This window comes from Empidonax traillii, unplaced genomic scaffold (genome assembly GCF_003031625.1).
Source record: "Empidonax traillii isolate 1590-97213 ecotype Southwest subspecies unplaced genomic scaffold, ASM303162v1 scaffold808:size486820, whole genome shotgun sequence".
Taxonomy (NCBI): domain Eukaryota; kingdom Metazoa; phylum Chordata; class Aves; order Passeriformes; family Tyrannidae; genus Empidonax; species Empidonax traillii.
Genome location: NW_020956001.1, coordinates 149,863 through 169,548, shown reverse-complemented (window position 1 = coordinate 169,548; position 19,686 = coordinate 149,863). Strand labels below are relative to the sequence as shown.

At 50.7% G+C, this 19,686-nt stretch overlaps 2 protein-coding genes across 2 annotated transcripts in view; both read right to left on the bottom strand.

Annotated features, from left to right (window-relative positions):
• POLR1B (RNA polymerase I subunit B) overlaps positions 1 to 2,401 on the bottom strand; it is a 17,529-nt gene extending 15,128 nt beyond the window's left edge. Inside the window, exons 1-3 of the mRNA XM_027901733.1 lie at positions 2,268 to 2,401; positions 2,026 to 2,193; positions 736 to 882 (exon numbers count right to left, since the gene is read on the bottom strand). Coding sequence (XP_027757534.1) covers positions 736 to 882; positions 2,026 to 2,193; positions 2,268 to 2,399 — 447 coding nt within the window. The 5' untranslated portion in view covers positions 2,400 to 2,401. The remainder of the gene's footprint in view (positions 1 to 735; positions 883 to 2,025; positions 2,194 to 2,267) is intronic.
• A 4,029-nt stretch (positions 2,402 to 6,430) lies between these two features.
• On the bottom strand, positions 6,431 to 19,091 carry TTL (tubulin tyrosine ligase). Its single transcript, XM_027901707.1, has 7 exons — positions 18,727 to 19,091; positions 14,635 to 14,713; positions 12,701 to 12,933; positions 10,260 to 10,395; positions 9,898 to 10,167; positions 8,810 to 8,953; positions 6,431 to 6,943 (listed from the first exon to the last, which is right to left on the bottom strand). Exons 1-7 carry the CDS (start codon positions 18,881 to 18,883, stop codon positions 6,826 to 6,828), a joined length of 1,137 nt encoding a protein of 378 aa, XP_027757508.1. The 5' UTR covers positions 18,884 to 19,091; the 3' UTR covers positions 6,431 to 6,825.
• Between the last annotated feature and the right edge of the window lie 595 nt (positions 19,092 to 19,686).

The following is a 19,686-nucleotide window of genomic DNA, read 5'->3' as shown; positions in this document are numbered from 1 at the left end:
TGTCCTAACCGGGAATCGAACATGTCTCAGCACTGCTTTTGGAAAGGCTGCACTCCTTAGTAGTGACTTTTGCAGTCTAAATGTAGCACAGAGTGCAAGGAAAGGGATGCATATTCCACAATTTAGAGGAAGAAAAACATTGCAAAAACCTTTGTGGTCAACTGAACATCTCTGAAGAGCTAACATTAACTTTTTAAAACAAATGTTCAAAGTTCTCATTTTGAGTTTATAAACCAGAGGGATTTTCAGAGGAAAACGTCTCTATAAGCTCCTACAAGCTTATTTTTCTGATTTTTTTTTTTTTGGTAGTTTGATCACTCCTTTTGAGAGTGCAAAATGGAGCACTAAATAATAGCAATTACGGGCAGCTGATATGCTACTGGGAGGACGAGGAAAAAGCTGCAGAAGACAACTGGGAATGCAAATGCCTCTTTCAATGCCTGTTCTCCAAATCTTGTTGGAGAGGGCCTTCCTCACAGAGGCCCCATCACAGCACCCTCAGTTGCTGGGTAGTAGCTGAGAGGTATCAGCACAGATCCCTGTATTCAACGATAGCCGTGACTGCAAATTTTACAAGCTGCCTCATGGAACCACCATACTCAAGGCTCATACAGAAAAAACACCAAGTCAAACTTGAAACAAAATATAAATGCTAAAGCCCTGTAAAGAGAAGTTAGCCTTGACAGACTGCTCAGATGAAATACAGATTTTCCCGATCCACAAAACCCCCATTACCTCTTCCTCCTCATGGTGCTGCATGAGCTCCTGTGGAGAAAGACTGTAGAGGTTGCACAATTTGGACTTCACCATGATTGGAATATACCCTAAGGGCTGTTTGATAGTCCCTTGTGGCATGCCATTTACTGACCAGCTGATGTCAGCCTAAAACGACACAACATGAACAGTAAGCAAATAAGGTTGCCCTTTTAGTATTTTCTGCTATATTAACTGTATATTTCATATAACCACAGGTTTCTACCACAGTTTAACAGACTTCTATCACTGTAAAACGGTAGTAATAATAAAAAGTAGAACTAGTAGATACATGTATAAAAATTACACTCTGGAAAACAGTCAACATGAGTTTACAGAAGAAAATCATACAAGTCTAGAGACAGGTAAAGAAGCTGCTAGGTGAGTGAACAAGGTTGGTATTGTCTACTTTGCCTTTCAGACCCTTCAACAGGGCAGCCTAAGTAAAAAAAGGCAGCCATGGAATAGGAAACCTCAGAAGTTAACAGTTAAAAGCAGAAGAAAGCAGCAAGTGCTCAATAAGACATCTGCACTACAACCTGCAGAGACCTTTCCTAAGACTTTTTCACACAGCATGCTCAAGAGTGATCTGAAAGGCGAGAAAGAAAAGCATGTGGGAAAGAAAACTTATTAACAAGATCTGGCAGTGGGTCTGCAGAAGAACTGTGGGAGCAAGCAAAATATCTGCTGGGCATGATTCCTCTCTAGGCAAACTTCAGAGCAGTTCAGAAAAACGATAAACACATCAACAAGAAGATTTATAGCTCTGGATTTCTGTATGGGAGCAACGCTGCTTTTGAAACCTCGATTCCTGCAGAAACAAGATTTGGACGATCATTCTGGGATGACACGGATCTCCATCCAAGGTCTTCTAAACTGACGGGCTGCTTGCAAGGTAAATGTAACAACATCGTGGAGAACATGGCTAAGGTGACATGGACTAAGGGGTAGCGGGGCCAGGACCCCGACAAGCTTGACGCTCACGGAAGTCTGTATGGTGAGCCCGCACAACTACACCCCCACACAGCATCAACACCACAGACCCCACGCGGGGCAGCGCTCTCTGAAACCCCCCCGGGACCAGAGCGTGAGGCCGCCCCGCCGCTCGGGGCTCGGCCGGCTCCGCTCCCCGCGTGTGCCGGACGGGCGGGCGGGACCGGGACACGCGTGTGCAGGGCGGGGCTAGGACCAGGACCCGCGTGCGCGGGGCCGCCCCGCCGGACGGGGATACGCGTGTGCGGGGCGAGCGGGCGGTGGGACGCGGACACTCACGGTGATCCTGCCGCGGTAGGTGCTGCGGAGGCCGCGGCACTCGGCGGGGTACACTCTCCTCTCCAGGCAGACCGTCCCGGCCGGCACGGCGGGGGGGGCGATGGACACCCCGACCAGCACCAGCGACACCCGGCTGTCCTTCAGCGCGAACTCCACCGGGGGCACATCCTGCAACGGCACCGGGTCAGCGCGGCGAGGGCAGGGGAGGGCGCGGACCAGCCGCCCCCCGCCGCCCCACGAACCTGCACGGCGCGGTACACGCCCTCGCTGACGGCGTAGTTGAAGGACTCGATGTGGGCCGTGGTGAGGTCGCGCCGGGCCCTGCCGCGCCCCGGCGGCCGCAGCCGGTGCGGGTCCGGCGCGGGCCCCGCCATCGGCGCCTCAGGGAACCCCCTGCGGAGCGGCGCGCGAGACCCCGCCGCGCGCTCGGGCCGCCGCGTGCGAGGATCGCGCCGCCCCCTGCCCGCAGCGCGCGTGCGCACAGGCGCGCGGGCCCCGCCCCGCTCGCGCAGCTTTTCCGTGGCGCGCGGCTGATCCAGGGCCGCTGGCAGGCGGGAAGGAACTCCTGGTGCCTGACCCCGTCCCTGTGTCCGACCCCGCCCTGAGCCACACCCAGCCGGGCCTCCAGGAGCCACGCTCCCCCAGCAGGCGCTCCCGGCACCTGCTCGCCGGCCACCCGCATTCGTGTCCCCCCGCCGCCCAGCCGCGCGCACCCCGGAGGCCGAGAGCTCTGACACCCCGTCACCCACAGCGCTGTCTGCCCCCTCCGCACACCTGGAGAGTCAAACAGCAACTCCCGCCCACTACCGCAGCTCCCACCCGTGCTGGGACAGCCTCGGAGGCGAGGCCAGCTCGGTCACGCCGCGCTGTTGTCTCACCTTTGTCACCCCGAGGTGAGGGGTGGGCCAACTCCCGGGAAACACAACACATGCACCCACAGGACATGACTGTCCAGGGACCCGCTGCCCCAAGGAAACACGGCAGCCTGCGGGGTTTGCATGTTTTAATGATGGTTTAGGAGAGATGTGGATAGTCACTGGAGATCCACGAACTCAGGCACTTGCCAGCCTCACACGCACATGCTGACGTGAGAGCAGCTGGGGGATGTGATCCAGAGCCTGGCAGGCGGCCAGCTTGGCAGCACCCGATGTACCCCACCATCCTCTCAACACCAGGGTTTCCCCAGGGCTGCCACAGCAGACACTGTCAATGGAACATGATTATGAACCTACACATGGCACAGCATTGCTCCCCTGAGGGAGAGCTGCATGTGGAGAACAAATGCTGGGAGCAGGGACATGCAAGCAGTCCTGAAGGGCACTGGCCACAGCCACCAGATGAAAGCAGCTTTTGAGCCTTTCTTAGACTTGTCCAGCATTCTCTGTGGACTGTGGCCAGCCATCAGATTTCAGCAGAAACACAATAGCTGTTGCATGGGAACCATGACTAACTTATATGCAACAAGCCGCATCAGAGTTATCTGAAACCCAGAGTCCAGCGGGACCAGACCCTGCTGGAAAACGCAGCCAGAACACCTGGGCCAGAAATCCTTCATGGATGACATGAAGGGATACAACTAGGACTAGAGACATTCTGCAATATGGTAAATGTCTTCTAGAAACCCAGCACCATCCTGGGTGAAAGCTCAGGAAAGAGAGTAAGACCTTTTCTATTGACCTTTTAGCTGAAATAAGCTAGAAAACATTTATTGTTGTATATTCCTAAAAAAAGAAACAAACAAAAGTCTCACAGGGGCTTGTGAGTATCACTTGCAAGGTGCACCCATGGCTGCAATGTTCAGGCCTCAGCCACAAACACATTCTCTACCTCCACCTTGTAGCTAGTATTTTGGGCAAAACCTTAGGCGCTGTGCTCTCTGTCCTTTATAATTTACATTCTGTGCTTTACTTTGGGGAGCACTGAGAGAAGGTGGAAAATACACAAATTTTCCTTGAGAGGCTGTTGCTTACTGCTGAAAAATTTGGCCAATGGAGGATTCAAGCCTCCTGAATCCCTACCTCCCCCATGCCCAGCTTAAAAGGCAGGGTATGAATAACTGCACTGCCTGTAGTCACAACTCTACTGCCAAGCTGAAGCCCCACTTTCAAATGAACAGCAAAAATGGCCAGCTGTTAATCTACTACAATCAATCCAGGATGAAAAAGGGGGAAGGAAAGGCCCTGGAATTAGGAAGAAGATCCCTAGTCATTGCTCCTGCTGGTGGTACCAGCTGCTCCAGTGGGGGCCACTGTTTTTGCCTGTATCCAGGCAGCTTTCTCCCTCTTATCCTGCTACATAGCCAGGAACCTCATGTTACTGTGCAGTAAGGGAGTGATTCATCATCATTACTTAATCTCCTCCTTTTTAGGGGAAAAGGAGGAGATTTTCTTTCCCCAGAAAACAAGCATTTCTGCTTCATCGTGATGGGGAGAATTTTCTGTTCTAACTTCACACTCTGCTCATCTGCCCTAGAGCTCGTGAGAGCCCAGCTGTCACCTCAGGCACCTCCCGGATGAGAGCAATTCCTGTGAGATCTTCCCTTTGCTGGGCAAGAAGGTGTAATTCTTAAGTTCACATAAGCTAACATGAAAATGTCAATGGAGACATGGTGAACTTTTCAAGTTGATTAACAACCCTTAACAGCCTACATTTTACCTTGGCACGTTACTGCTATGTTTTACCTGGACTGCGGTGAAATTTTTACACCTATGTGCTATCATAAGGTTAAAAACCTCAGCCACGCCTTCCCCCATACCTGTCTCCCCACTTTATCACCCAGCACTTCCCATCTCATGAACCAGTGCATTCATGGTCCACCTTCTGAACATCCATGAGGCCCAAATCCAAAGACCAGACCTGGCATTCAGCATCTCGCTAGAAGTGGAGCCACCTGCCAGCACCTGCAGTGCAAGGGAACCACGCTGCAGCCCCCTTTCCACACAGGTCCTGCTCCCTGTCACTTCCCTGCGTGCACCAGTGCACTCTGCCTCTACCACGCACTCCGCAGATGCAGATCCGTGCTGGCTTCAGGGCGCCGACAACTTCAGAGGTGCTTGTGTGGTTCTTCGGGATGTGCCCTCTCTGCGATGCTTCCATGGGGTTTTGCTAAGCACTCTGTTCCCTCCTGGATTTGAGTGGCCCTATGTCAAACAGTGCCACTTGTAGATTCAGGGTGTGTTGCAATGAATGTTCATCCTGTGATAGCATGATCAAAACGCATCTCTCCAAGGAGGCCTGGATGCTTCAGTCCTGCCTACAGAAAGGTGCCAGGATCATCTGCTGGCATGAGATGAGTACACCAAAACACTAGGATCTTCTGAGGAATGCAAGAAATCCCATTGCTCAATTCACTTCCCATTATATATAGGCAGCTTGTAACCTCCACAATCTCTTCTTGTTTGTGTGTTTTGGGCAGCAGGAACCAGGTAATTTCAGTGCCAACCATCTCTCCCTGCCAGAGGCAGCAAACCACAGCTCCCAACACCCCCACCAAAGCTTGCTGCTGCTACAAGTGCCACCGTGCTCTGCAAAGAGCTCTGTCTTAGGAGGGACCTGCTGGGCTCACACTGAAAATTCAGAAACATTTCACAGGGTGGGCAATATGCCAGGGACTTAGGTTATACTCAAAGCAGACGTTAGCTCTGAAATTTAGAGACCTCAAGGAATTTAAACTCCCCTTCCCCCCAGAACACTTGCTTTCCCAGTTGTGTGGCAAACAGGAATCTTTTTCCTGGTCTACAAAACCTCACCCGCTTTCCTCCTAGCTGAGATCAAGTTGTGGACTGTGTTCATGGCAGAAGATTGCAATATTTGTCAAATGGAGGAGAATAAAATTGGCTGGATCAAACAGGATAAAAATCACTTGGGTTGAAAGGTTTCAGGTTCAAGCCTCAAATAAATCACGAAGGTGAAAGCTGAGAGAAGAACCTAAATTCACCACAGTGTCTCAGAAGAAACTGAGATCAGGTTTCTGGTATTTGAAACACTCAGCACAAAAGTGATGTTAGAAATCCTACAGGCCGCAAGTGAGCTCTCAGGGGGGCTCTCTACCTTTTTTAAACAGAATTCAACTGCATCAGACTGGGATAAGACACTGACTCAAATCTCAGTAGGAAAAGGGATAGCTATAAATAAACAAAATCGCCTTCCTTCCTTGCGTTAATTCACCGTCTGCAGTTCAGCACCCTTTTGCCAGCCATTGCCTAGGTGTTCAGCCAACCAGCTTGGAAAATGACCTAAGGAAACTGAATTCTCGGTGTTCCTGGTTTTAGGCACCCTGCAATGCAAGAGAGCTTGCTCCTTTCTATGTAACAGAGCAGGAACAAAGGAAAGGAGTCACCTATTTGGAGCGGAGCTAAGGCACTAATGATGCAATAGGTGAGGAAGGAACAAACACAGCGGGAGGACAACTTCATCTTTCTCTTTGCTCAGTTCCCTTAAAAAACCCAGTGTTATCTCTATAGAAAAGGAGGAGCTAATAGAGCATATACAGTATCCCTGTTGGAGTTTGATTTTAAGGTTATTTTGTTGTTCTCCCAGAGAGATTTGTTTCAGATATCAAAGTTACAGAAGCTGTTTCTAAAGTGGATTTTGGTGAATGCAGGCAGAGTTATCTGAGCAGCTCTGGCTAATCACAGCTTTGAGTGGATGCCTGTTTTGTTGTTTTTCCCTGTGGTTTCCAAGAAAATAAGAAGCCTGTCTCTATCACTTTTTGGCATATTACTGAGATAGGCCACCGAAATGTGCTGATCCCAGGGACGCAGTCTCTCCCTGTTCACAGCAGTGGCAGTCCTGATGTCATCACAGCTTGATGAAGATCGATGATGACTGGCTCATCTTCTGCCCAGTGTCATTGAGGGGGAAAACACTAGAGATGGCTACATCCACAATTCCTTGGCAGAGCTCTGCATACAGCTTCCTAAGAGATGAGAGAGACAAAATCAGATACCCAGGCAGGACAAACCAGCAGACCCACAACCAATTTTTATGTAGACATGCATTTTCCTGGCAGGATCTACAAGATCCTACTCCCATTACAAGGAGCAGCAGGGTGGCAAACAGGAAGAGGGCAGCATCTCTTCCATCTCCTCCCTGCGTACACCAGCAACTATCTTCTTTTTCAATGGTGATCCTATTCCCAATATTGTTCCCTGCCAGATAGGACCACAAAACCCATTATTTATGTTTACTATCAGGACAGGCTACAGAGCAGAGTCTCCACATCCTCAGGCCCCAGACTTGAGCCAACAAGATGTCTGGGAGCAGACATCTCAGCACCCCCTGTGCCAGCCTTCCATTTCGGGGAGTCCTGATTTACTATACCAGACCCCATTCACATGTGGATGTGCCCCAGAGAGACTGCTCTGATGCATTCATGGTTTGATGAAATGCTGTGCCGGGGTTAAGTTGTTCACATCAGCTTGTGACCAGGTACAGAGGCTTCACAGGACCTCCAGAAGCACAGGATATGTTTCACCATGGCACAACTCGTAGAGAGCAGGTTTAGGGAGAAGAGAGACAAGGTGTTTGAGATGAGTTAACAATAGATTAATTTTCTGCTGAAGGCAATACGTGTGTAACCTCCCTGAGCATGCTGGCATATGAGACAAGCTGTCTTTCCTAGGATTAAAAATGTCCTTTACTCCATGCCTTTGGGGATACATGACAGCAAGATGTTTTTTCAGCTCCTGGGAATGTTATTGGCTTTCAGAAGCCAATTTTTTTCTCTTTAAATGGGAACTGTGTGACATGGGTGCCATAAACTAGAATAACCTTGAAGAAAAGCCTAATTTGGCTATTAGCCAAAACCTACCTCAGCTGCTTTCAGTATCTTCCAAGTGCCCAGAGAGGCAAAAAACAGACAGGGCACTGCTGCAATCCAAATCCACCCAGCAATAGCCAAATTCTACCCATACAGCAACACAAGGAGGTGCAAGGCAGTATTGCACCAAGGTGCACATGGTGAACTGGGCATTCTGGACAAAGAAAGATTCCCAAGCCCTATCCCTAAAAAGGCTGCTGAACAGGCTGCCTGGTAACTTTAACCAGTATCTTTTGTCTACTGTTAGCGGTGATCTAATCTAATTTAATTTAATCTAATCTACATCTAGTCTGATCAAATTCTAGTGTACTGATGTACAGCCTGTTCTGTTTTGCTAGGGTTTTATATGATCCAGATGCTCATTTAGCAAAGATTTCTAGTCTCCTGCAGTTGTCTCAATCACATAATAGAGCACTTCCCGTTGTGCCTATGCAAAGATGTTCATGGCCAGGGCTGTTTGGCTGTCCTAGCCTCCCTGTGGCTAGTGGAAGCTTTGACCCAATGTCTGCAGCATCCACTGTGTGCTCTGGCGTCCTGTGCCTGCAAATTTAGTCACTCACTTCCAGCTGCCGCCCTTAATGCTACTCATTTATTACGTGTTCAGTGGCTCCACAAGAGAGACTGAGAAACACTCTGACCCCCAAAGCATTAAATCTGCAGCATAACTTCAGCCCAATAGTAATAAAAATGACCCAAGTTATATTCAAACTCATTTGTTCAAAAACTGAGGTTAGTGCCCCATCTCACACGAGAAAGAAGCCGGAGGATACCAAACACAGAGACAGGAGCAATGAGCCCAAATTGACAGCACTTAGAGCAGTATCCAATGTGGGTTAGTCTCAAAAACTCCCTTTTAATTCTCTTTCTTCCACCTTTTTCACCTGGAATTTGGACATAGCCAAGTTCTGGGTGACTCATGTGAATGGTGGCATCACAAGAGTATTACGGGAACTGATTACTCACTGAGCACACGCTGGGGCCCCATTGACTTCTATTAGCCAGACTTTCAGCTCCTCATCCACCATGAAGTCAAAACCAAATAGCTGGAAGCTCTGGTAGTGAAGATGCTTCGTGCTGATTGCAGGCTCTATACACATAAGGCAGCTTCTGCGAAGGGAAAAACAGAAACTCAACATTAAGAGCCCTGTGGACACCTGTTGCACTGCAGCTTCTGAGGGCATATGCATAACACAGTCAGGTGAAAGGGATTGCCCTGAAAGTGCCCCAAATTACAAGCTATATACCATACCTGCCATGGTAACCAGGTCCCTGCAAGTGAGGTCCTCCAGCCATGAAAATACACATGGGAACACCCCTGAATTAATTCCTAAAGAGCTGGAGAGCAGCATCCTCCCTCACTACTGTATCAGGCAAATTGAAAAACAAGATGTGCAATTAGAGCCTGGAGCCACAAAGGGCTGCAGCACGTCCCCAAGGAACTGCCACTGGATGCTCATTTGCCTCCAAGTCCCTCAAAGATTCTGTCATGTCGTTTTGGTGCAATCAACAGCAATGGGGTACTTGCAAAGTAAATTCCTTCATGAAGGATTGCTTTGTCAAGACCTAGATTCTCTAAAGCACCATGATCTCTGATATCTCTGTAGGTACTTTCTGTGCCTAGGAGGGAGCTGGCTCTGGAGACTGAGTACGATGACCAAGGCCAATGCCATGTGCTGCTGCTTGCTGGTGGTGGGGGAAGCATCAAAACCCCACAGACTCAACTCCAGCTTCATTTCCCCTCTTGCCCCTCACACCTTTTATAATCTCAACCTCTCCTAGCCCTGTCTTTTGACCTGCTGTCGTCCCTTATCATTCCATCCTTCTCCAGCCACAGTTGGCAAAATGCAGACATACTGACACATACCACTGAGGAAACGGCACCTATTGAGGTGCCTTTTCATTAAGCAATGCCATTGGGGTATTTACGGCCTTATCTTAAATTTAAGCAATTGAAACCCTTCCTTTCTTGGTCTATCTGCTCTCCCAGCTGTCTGTACACATTTCTTGTCACTGAAGGGTTATGTTTTCCTACGCAGCAAGTAGCTGACTACCTTATTATGTGTTTGATTTGCAGTAAGATGCCATCCTCAAGCGTTGTGTTCAGGGCATCCATCAGATACTGGTTGAACTCCTCAAAGAACATTTCATTCCCTTCCTCATATCGCCCATAGTTTTTGGAATATTCCTTCTGAATGCAGTGATTGGTCAAGTGGCAGGTTTTGTCCTGGAAATTAGCACTGTTATATGGTTCGGAAGAGGTCCGCAGGACACCCTCTCTGTAGAGGTAGATATTATATTGATGATCCACGAGAACCCAGCTCCTGAGGGACAAGAGAACAAACTCCAGTCTCAGTGGCTCAAAAAGAAACAGCATGAAAAAGTACTCTGGTGGTACAAAAGCAGAGAAGGTTACCTGATGTCAAACTTGCGATGCCCTGGCTCTAAAAGTAGAGGATTCTCCAGGTATTTCTGAATCACGTGCACTTGTCCCTGCTCATCGATGAAGTCCAGAAGCTCTGTAGCCTCTGATGAAATTAGGATCCCTTCTCCTGGCACAGAAAAATGAAGACAAAATTAGGTACAGGATCATTCCACCTTTGCTGGAGCTTTCTCAGGCCCCAAGTGGACCATGGCTCATTTGCCCAAAAAGCCATGCAACATGCAAGAACCTATGGATGCCATGGTGGCATGAGGGATAAGTCAGCTCAGCTAAAGTTATCTAATACTTCCCTGGCACTATGCCCATTCTTCAGATGTTTAGTTAACTTTTTGGCCTAAACCCAATGACTTAGTCTTAATTTTGTGCTGAGTGTTTTGGGGGAAATACTGTGCAAAAACCCCCACACTTCAAGGGGGCATCGAAGGTATAATAAAGAAAGGTTTGGAGCACAGGCAGAGATTGACAGGAAAGTCCAATGGGAAAATGCTCCTAGCTGTGACTTCTGAAGGTCACTGTCAACACAGCCCTGCAGGTACTCTCAATGCTCCATGCTCTGCATACCTGAGTCACAGCTTCTCAGCCCTACTGACCTCCCATTCACCCCAGCATCCTCCACTGAAAGGAAGTCCTGTCACCAAAGTATTTTTCTCACCCGTGCTTTATGCAGAGGGCAAGATTTTTTTAGTCCCCTGATCACAGCAGAGTCAGGCAGAAACTTGTACTGGCACAACTTCAACTGTGCACTGGAGGAAGAAGGGAAACAACATCCCTGTAAGCCAGTAAAGCCCCTGCAGTGGGAAGATCATAAGGCACCCATTCTGCACTGGACAGATGGCAAATCAAGGAGGGGTCAGCTTAACTGTGCACCTAGTCAGCAATCCAGTGAGGCAGCAAAGCAGCTTACGTGGGGCAGCTGTTCCTTCTCTCAAAAAAAAAGACCTAAACCTCTAGCCACACTTGAAATATCTCAACTTTTAAGTCAGGGCATCCAAAACCTTTAATTTTCCGGTTACTGATAAATGATGAAGCTTCCACTAGACCTGTCCCAAGCCAGGGGCTGTGCCTGAGCTCTATCTGTCTAGATAATCAATGTCAACAAGCTTTCTTCTTCATCAGAACTAATCCCCAGACACTTAAAACTTCCTTCTAAAAGATTAACATGAGAGTCTGCTTTCCACTTTAATTTGCAGCAGCACACTGATGAATACAAAAAGATATTCTGCTTTAGTGCAGAAAAGATGGGATCACACTTGAACATCAAGTATGTAGAGAATGTAACTTCCCCATCCTGCAGTAGACCAGAGTAATGGCCTTTTCAATTACCTAGGTTGATTTTTTGTCAGTTTACCACACAGAAACATTTTCCATCACTGGCATACCAAAAGGACTTATCTCCCCTTCGTTCCTGATGAAAAAAAGCCTACTCTTCTGATACTTCTTGGTAACAGCCAAGAGAGCAGACTAGCAAAGGAAGCCACCTCTGGCTTTCACATTCTTTTTGCAAGACTGGATCAAAAATGGCTCTGCAAGTATGAGTAATACACGTGGGCTTGTTCCCTTTGAAAAAGCCAGACTGGGCTGTGCTGCACACATGGCCAGGTAAGTTTTTCAATGAAGCCATTCTAATAATGTGCCCATGATAACACTGTAAGTAACAGACAGCACATAGTTATCAAAGCATTGCATCTACAGCTGTGTCCAGCTACCTCATAGCTCATTATTTCTGTAGAGCAAGTGATGTAATGACCCTGGAACAAGGAAGGACACATTATCACTTGGATATCTACTGCCCTATTCAAATTAAAGGGACATACAGACACTGCATTGCTTGTCCTTGCTCTGGTACCTTCCCCTGAGGCTTGGGTGCAATTTCAGTGTACTGAGCTCATGGCTGCTCAGTCTCTCAGTGTGACCATGGGAAGGCCACTGACACTAGACATCTGAGTCTGGTTGAAAGACAAGCAAGATTTCCACCCAGGTGAAGCCAGGCATAGCTGCAGCATGGGGAGCTGCACTCCTGGCCCTTGATGGCTGCTGTCCTGCTGATCTCCTCCCCACACCCTGTTCTGCTCCCTCTTACCTCCTGCTCTCCCCATTTCCCTCACCTAGTCCCTACTGCCTTCTCCCTGCAGCACTTTCCCACACTTTGAGGCACATGTGTAGAAATATGGAGACCCTTTCACTGCCATGCATGTTCTGGCTAGCATGTGCACATCACAACGCTTGTCAGGAGCCCCATGCCACCAAACAGACAAAGGAGAGCCCTGTGCTGCCTTGACTGGCATAGGGTTGGTAAGTGAAGCCCATCATAGACAGACTGGGTATCAGCTTGGCTCAGCCAAACCCTGGGACTCTATGGATCATGTAAGGAGTAAGGAATAACAAGAAATAACTCATGATGCTGGAGAATGAACCTTTGGCACCAGCTGAGGACTTGGCAATCCACACGTTGCCTTCTTTGCCTTCCTGCCGCCTGTTGTAAGCTGCCAAGAAGACTTCCCGCTCATCTGTCCTGGTGTTGTTTATGAGATGGTGAATTCCATTCTGTGCCGGAGCCACGGGGGTCTTCAAGTTTGTTGGGTAAATAACATATGACTCAGGGAACCATGTACAGGACTCCGATAGCTCAGGGCTTGTCTTGATTAGCCTGGGTGAAGAAAGACAGACTGTTAATCTCCAGAGTGTTCCCAGCCACATGGGGTCATTTAATAAGAACAAAATTCATCAACTGGGGTTTTTTGCTTGACGAGGAATAGCAGTTTACAGACAGTCTGTCCTAAATTATCATATTTTCCTTAGACCCTTGAAATTATGGTTTTCCTAAAGATACTACAAGCAACCCCAACTCACAGCCAAGCACTACTCTGATTCAGAACCTGCAGGCTATCATTAAACATTTTGATACCATGAAACTAACAGCTGAGAAGTTTCCATGTAAATAGAGCTTGTGATGCATTCCCTGCATCATCTCTGCACAAGGGAATTGATGAGGTGTGTTTGCTAACATGGATCGGGGCAGGAGGGATGCAGTGATCACAACTGGCAAAAGGGAGGCCAGAGCAGTGATGTTCTCTGTGCTGGTGCTTAGTCCTTGATCTCATTCGTACTGACATCTGACCAGGTGTCCCAGCTGTGGATGAAGACCACTGAAAGCAAGGACATGGCTACACGTTTCACATCCCCACGGATCTGGGATCCCCCTTGCACCACACAGTCCCCAAACTCTCTGGCACACCCATTCTACCAGTAATGTCTGGAGATGCCAGTGAACTCCTGTTAGCAGCGCCCAGGCCTGTTTTCTTTCACTGTCAAAGGAGTTGCCTGCCTTTCGGAACGTTTTGTGCTTTGCTTGAGGCCAAAAGCAGAGCTCATGACACGCTGTCTTTGTGCATTTGTGCTTTCCTGTTGAAATGGCAGTCAGTCAGTGACACCCTGGGAGCCTGAGGGATGTCATTTGTCTTTGGATTCATAAGTAGCTTGATGCATCATTGATTAGTGAAGTTAGAAAGCTCAGCCAAGCTCCAGGTGATAAAAACAGGTGTGCAGCTGCTTTCAGCACTGCCTCTAGACAGCAGGCCAAAGAGAAACCCAGCTGATAAGCACCGTGGGTGCTTGTTTAAAAAATACTCTGCCAGTTTCTGACAAACGGCATTACCACTGCCAAAGAAGCAACTGGAAACAGGTTCTTTGCAGGGGAAGGAGAGGCCTTGGATCAGCACACAGTCTGCAGGACTGCATCAGTGAGAGGCAGCACAAACTCTCATGTGGAATCAAACACTGAAGGAGACCAAGAGCTCTGACATGAAGATGCCCTAACGGCTGCAGAGTTTGCACAGGGACGAGGGTTATCTACAATGAAAGCTCATCCATGTTTCCCCAGGAGACCCTGGCATGGCAGGTCATGCAGAAATAACTCCCAGAGCTCTTCCTGGAAATGTCTCCGAGCACTTGTTTGACCAACAAATCTGATTAGCTAAAAGCATATTACTGTCTCATCTCTGTATGAAACAGAGAATAAAAGCAGTAGGTTTTAATTAAATGTCTACAAGGAAAAAGAGCAGATATGTTTGTGCTTCTTTTTCTTTTGATTTGGCTCTAATCTGATTCAATACAGTCTATGGTTTCAAGCAGGTACAACACAGTGGAAATGGCATTTCCCCTGAAGTTACAAAGATGCCTTTGTGCACACAGATAGCTCTAAAGACCAGCACAGGAGCCTGAACACAGCACATGGTAGGACACTCCTAGGGCAGCTGTTCTGTGAAATACCCCCTAAACAGGTCCAACACTCAACAAAGGTTAGAAAAAAAACTGTCAAGCCCATGTAGCATGTCAGTGAATTTCTTACTTCACCAGAGATGCTTTGCGGCACAGCTTGTCTGCTCCCCTGTAGTAATTCACCAGCTGCACAAGTCCAGGTTCATGACCTAAGAAATGGGAAAAAAAAGAGGTCAGACAAACTTCTCAGTTAATAAAGGGAAAACAGCTGCTTAGTGCAAAGGACCTGTGCAGTATGGGGGGGGGAGGGGGGAAAGAGGTTGTTTCTTTGCCCTGCATTATAGAAACAAGTTGTAAGCTGGTACTGGTTCCTGTGGTTTCCTTCTTTTAGTTGCAAAACCCCATGCATTTACCTGTTTGTTTTTAATCTGACACATCCATTTTGCAAAGGAAAATAATTATTTCCTAATCCACATTGGGAACTGGCAGCACCACACAAAAATGTTCTCCATTTGCTGGTGGCAGCTTTTAAAAACTAAGATTTCGGTTACTTTTAAATGCAGGTGGAGGATGCAGGGAAGCACACCACGATACAAAGATCACATCTTAGTGAAAGGCCTCTTTGAGCCTCTTGGACCTGGTATCACAAAACACTGGGAAACATTTAAAGATTTGGAATCTTCCTTCCCTCTAGCAGCAAGACCTGTTGGATAGCTGAGGTGGGAAGAAACCTCTGGGAGTCTCTGCTCTAACTTCTTGTTCAGTCAAAGTCTGAGTATCTCTAAAGAAGAAGATCATATTGCTTCTGTAAATCCTTGTCCCAGTGCTTGGCTGTCATCCTGGGTCCCCTTAACTATCCCAATGGCCCCTGCTAGAGTCACTCCAGGGTGTCTTAAGCCTTTCTTGCACTGAAAAGTCCCAAACTGGTCCCTGTATCCAGTTGTTGCCTCACCAATACCACACAGATACCACAGAGTGCCAAACAGATGGGTACTTCCTTACCAGTACTGGACTCCACACCACAGCCTGCCTCCTTTCACCTGCTCACACTACACAAACACTTGTGCTCAGCTGGAAGCTCTCTGGAAAGGACACGCTGGCAGCGAGTGTCTGAAGGGTAACACAAATCTGGGTAACACTACACAGCCTCTCCCACACAACCAGTGCAGATGAACACGGATGATGTGCAAGAGGCGAGCGATGCCCAGGGCAATACCTGGGTCACCAGTGACAGCAACTGACAAGTGCATCAATAGGGAAAAACACAATGGAAAACTGCTCTGGTTTGAAATGACCTTGGACCAGGGGAATCCCCCAAGCATGAGAGTTACTTCCACCAGCACCCCCTTTCAAAAAAAAAAAAGGCTTGTGGGAATGGACTGTAACCTTGAAAAAGGATTCAGAGTTTTAGTTATTCTCCTTGGTGTTTGCCTGGGAAAAAAGGCCTGGAGTAAACAAGACCAGGCAGCTGCAAGATCACAGAGCGTGAATATCTATTTTCAACCCCAAAGTCATGTCCGTGACCTTGGTCACTTTTTTATTCACAAATCTTTAAATACAAGACAGCTGAGAACCATCCTGCAGAAAAGATCCGTAACGTCAGACACTTCAGTGTGTCTGAAGTACCAGTACGGCCAGGTACTAATTTACTGAAAGAAAATAGTAAAAAATCTCCACGTTTTCTTTTGTTTCCAGTTTATCCTGGGGACACACATCCTCACTGCCTTCCTGAGCATCGCCATGGAACAGTGGGCTGCAACGTAGGGTCTGGTGGCCAGCAAAGAGAGACCATGAGGCAGAAGGGGAAATGTTCCGTGGTCTACACCATGCATTTAGCAAGAATAAAAAGCTGCCAAGGTACTGATCAAACTGGTGATCCTCCCATGGCCAGCAGGGCACAGTCCAGCATCCTCTGCTACATGAGGCCTCTGCAGCCTCTTCCTCCTTTCCCTCCGCTTAGCACAAACTGCTTTTTTGCTTGATGCAGACACTCACAGATTAAGGGCACAATCCCCCAAGAATTAAGTTATCAGTGAGAGCAAGAGAGGTCCCTGCAGCTGGACAGCAGCAGTGGCACATGCTGAGAGCCCCCACTTCTACCCCTCTCCCAGTGACCCAGCTTAGCCCCTGAGTAATGCAAATCCCTACAGTTCCCTGAATTAACTCTGCTTCCAATGAGTAGAGCCCTTAGGAAAACCAAACCAGCTTTGATGCAACAGTTGCTCAGGAAGACAGCTTTAGGACGATGAACCAGAAAAGATACAGCTCTTCGGAAGATGTACCAAAATAACCACGTTATTTTTGCTCTGAATGTATTGATTTCAGGCAACCAGTTCCTGCTATAGCAGGATGGTTTAAAGAAGCCAATGCCAAAGCATGGTGCCTCTCCACAGGTTATAGATGTGCCTTGGTTCTGAGAAATGGTTTGAGTTTTTGGGCGTCCTATGGCAACACAAGCTGAGGGGCTCACTGAAGTCCTTCCATCACCCCAGGAAACTTTTGGAGGATGGAAAGGGTTTGTAAGAGATGGCCACAAGCCATGGTTTGATGTGCTGTGTATGCCCACTCACATCAAAGAATGGTACTCGTTCTGCAGTGAGGCCTGATGCTCATAGGCTCTCCATGCTGGGCATGGTAAAGCAGAGGTCTGCTCGCTGTGCCTGCTGTCAGCACGTGTGAGCGGCCTCACTGCTTAAGGCTCTCAGTGCTTCCCTGACTGCTGCAGACACCCCAATGCTGGAAGGTGACCAGATGGCCTTGCCATGTGATGGGGACTTTCCACTCACCAATGCATGAGGAGACAAGGGAAGAGGTGCTGAAGCTGGTGACTTGCAAATCTGGGAGAGCAGTCAGAGCTGGGTCTCTACTGCAAGAAAAGGGGCTGCAAAGCTGTCCTGCCCCTGAGCTGCTGGAATGAGGGGGCTCCTCCTGTTTTGACATTACTGCAGCTAGAAGCAGTGCTGCAAAATCACCCCAGGAAGAAAAAAAACAGAGCCAAGATGACAGTGCATCCCTGCTTCCCGCCACACCCTGCAACACTGCCAGTGCCTGGCTTGGCTCTCCCTGCTTGTGGGCAGTCCATAGCACTTCCCCTCCCTGCTCCTGGGCTCCACACCATCCAGTGGAGCGAAGGGCCAGGGTGGCTGTGCTGACAGCCCCGTCTGCCATGGGACAAGCCTGCATAGGGCAGCTCCCAGGGCCCGGCATGTTGGCAAGTGTGACAGTGGGGGTCAAGTAGCAGGGAAAAAGGTGGTGGGCCAGGGCAGGGTGGGGCTCTACAATGCAAAGAGCCTCTGGAATTCCCCACATGCTGCTCCAGACATCCAGGGACTAGTGCTGTCACCCCCACCAAGCCCTGCAGAGGCACATCCCCACCAGCCTCGACTCTGGGGTGAGGGTTTGAGTGTGCCTGGTTTAGACCTGTTTCCCCACCTGTCCCAAACACCAGAAACACCCTATAACACCTAAGCTCAGCATTGCAATGTCCCTGCCCAGCACCAGGCAGGGGAATGCCACTGGCACCACTGTGCCCCGCACAAACCCACGCTGTGCGCCTGAAGCCCCCTGCAATGGTGCAAACAGTGCCAAGGACGTTGCTGCAGGACAAGGAGGGCAGTCCGGGAAGCAGGGCTCCACCCGGGGGGCTGGGACCCTAATATCTGCCAAATGCCAGATGGGGGGGGGCGGATGATCCCTGAACACCCCCCACAAACCCGCTTCACCACAGCACAGCCTTCAAGCTGGGCAGGGGGTGTTCTGGGGGGCACCGGTGAAACCATTCCCGGGGAGCTTGGGAGGGGGATCCTTCGAGTCCTGGCTGGCGCCAGCAGGGCCTGCAGAGAGCCCTGCCGGGGGTCGGGAGGCGGCTGCATGGAGACCCTTCGTTGCCCGCCCTTTGTTTGGGCGACGGAGGCCAGGGCGGCGGCCGAGCCCCGGTGACAGGATCCCCGGCGACAGGGATCCCCGGCGACAGGGAGCCCCGCACGCGGTCACGGCGACAGGACGGTGACAGGGGCCGGGGGGCACCGCCTCCCGAACGGCGGGGTCTCCGCCGGGGAGCGCCCTGCCCGTGCCCGCAGCGGAGGCTGCGGCGAGGACCCCGCCCTGCGGCGGTGGATCACCGGGGACGGGAGGGGACAGCGGCAGCCCCGGGCTGCAGGGGGACAGGGGAAGGCCGGGTCGTGCTGCCGGCGGGGGCGGCCGCGGTGGGGGGAGCCCTTACCCAGCCTGCCAAAGGGGAGCCGGTTCCTCTCGCCCAGCATCAGGTTGAAGCGGGGGTTGTCCCTGCGGAGGCGCCGCCACTGCCCGCTGGCCAGCAGCAGCCGGCTCACCTCGGCGTACACGCTGCTGCCCTCGTCCCGCACCACGAAGGTGTACATGGCGACGGGGGAGGGGGGTGGGGGGAGAGGGAAGGGGAACACCCCGCCCTACCCCCGGCGGCTCACGGGGCCCCGCCACAGCCCAGGCAGGGCCCTGCGCGGCCGCCGCCGCCCGGCCCGGCTCCGCATGGCCGGGACCGCCACCCCCGCGCACCGCCCGAGGAGCCTGCCCGGGCGGGGACTGACCCGGAACCAGAACCACTCCCTGCCCCGGCCCCGGCTCCTCCCCGCCCCGTGATGCCGCGGAGCCGGTGGAGGCGGTGCTGTGCGCCTCGGGCACCTGGCCCGGCCTCGCCGCTTCCCGCTGTGCCTCGGTTACTCCTGTCACCCCCTGCCAGCAGTGCTGCCCGCCGGTGCTCAGGGCCCGTCGCGGGTGCTCCCCTCTCAGTGGGTCCCCGCCGCTGGGCTCGGACCCCCAGCCGTGGTGTCCCGGGGCTGCAGCCTAGCCAGCACCCAGGCGGTGCTGCAGGCCGTGGGCACTGGCGGGTGGTGGTTGCCCTGTGACACCACAGCCTTGCAGGGCTGGTGCGACTCCAGCCTTGGTCTCAGCAGCCGGAGTCACTGCCAGGTCTGGGCTGGCCCTGACCGCACACACGGACTGCCGTGACCACCCCACGGGTACGGACCTCCTCTGGGAGCCGGGGAACAGCCAGCACGCAGAGGACAGGCAGCCCTCCAGCAGGACCCAGACAGGCGGGAGACGACAGCATGCCCATGAAATTCGGGGTGAAGGGGAAAATCAGCAATGACAGAGGCTGGAGCTGGAGAGGGCTCTGCGAGGTCTGGCAGGCGCAGCCCTGAGC

Bases quoted from the DNA above. Each gene is read 5' to 3' on its own strand.
- TTL (XM_027901707.1), bottom strand. From the start codon at position 18,883: ATGTACACCTTCGTGGTGCGGGACGAGGGCAGCAGCGTGTACGCCGAG. The intron at 14,714-18,726 runs GTAAGGGCTCCC...CCCATTTCTTAG, and splicing joins GCTCCCCTTTGGCAGGCTGG to GTCATGAACCTGGACTTGTG. The intron at 10,396-12,700 runs GTTCATTCTCCA...TTTCTGTGCCAG, and splicing joins GTCCTCAGCTGGTGCCAAAG to GAGAAGGGATCCTAATTTCA.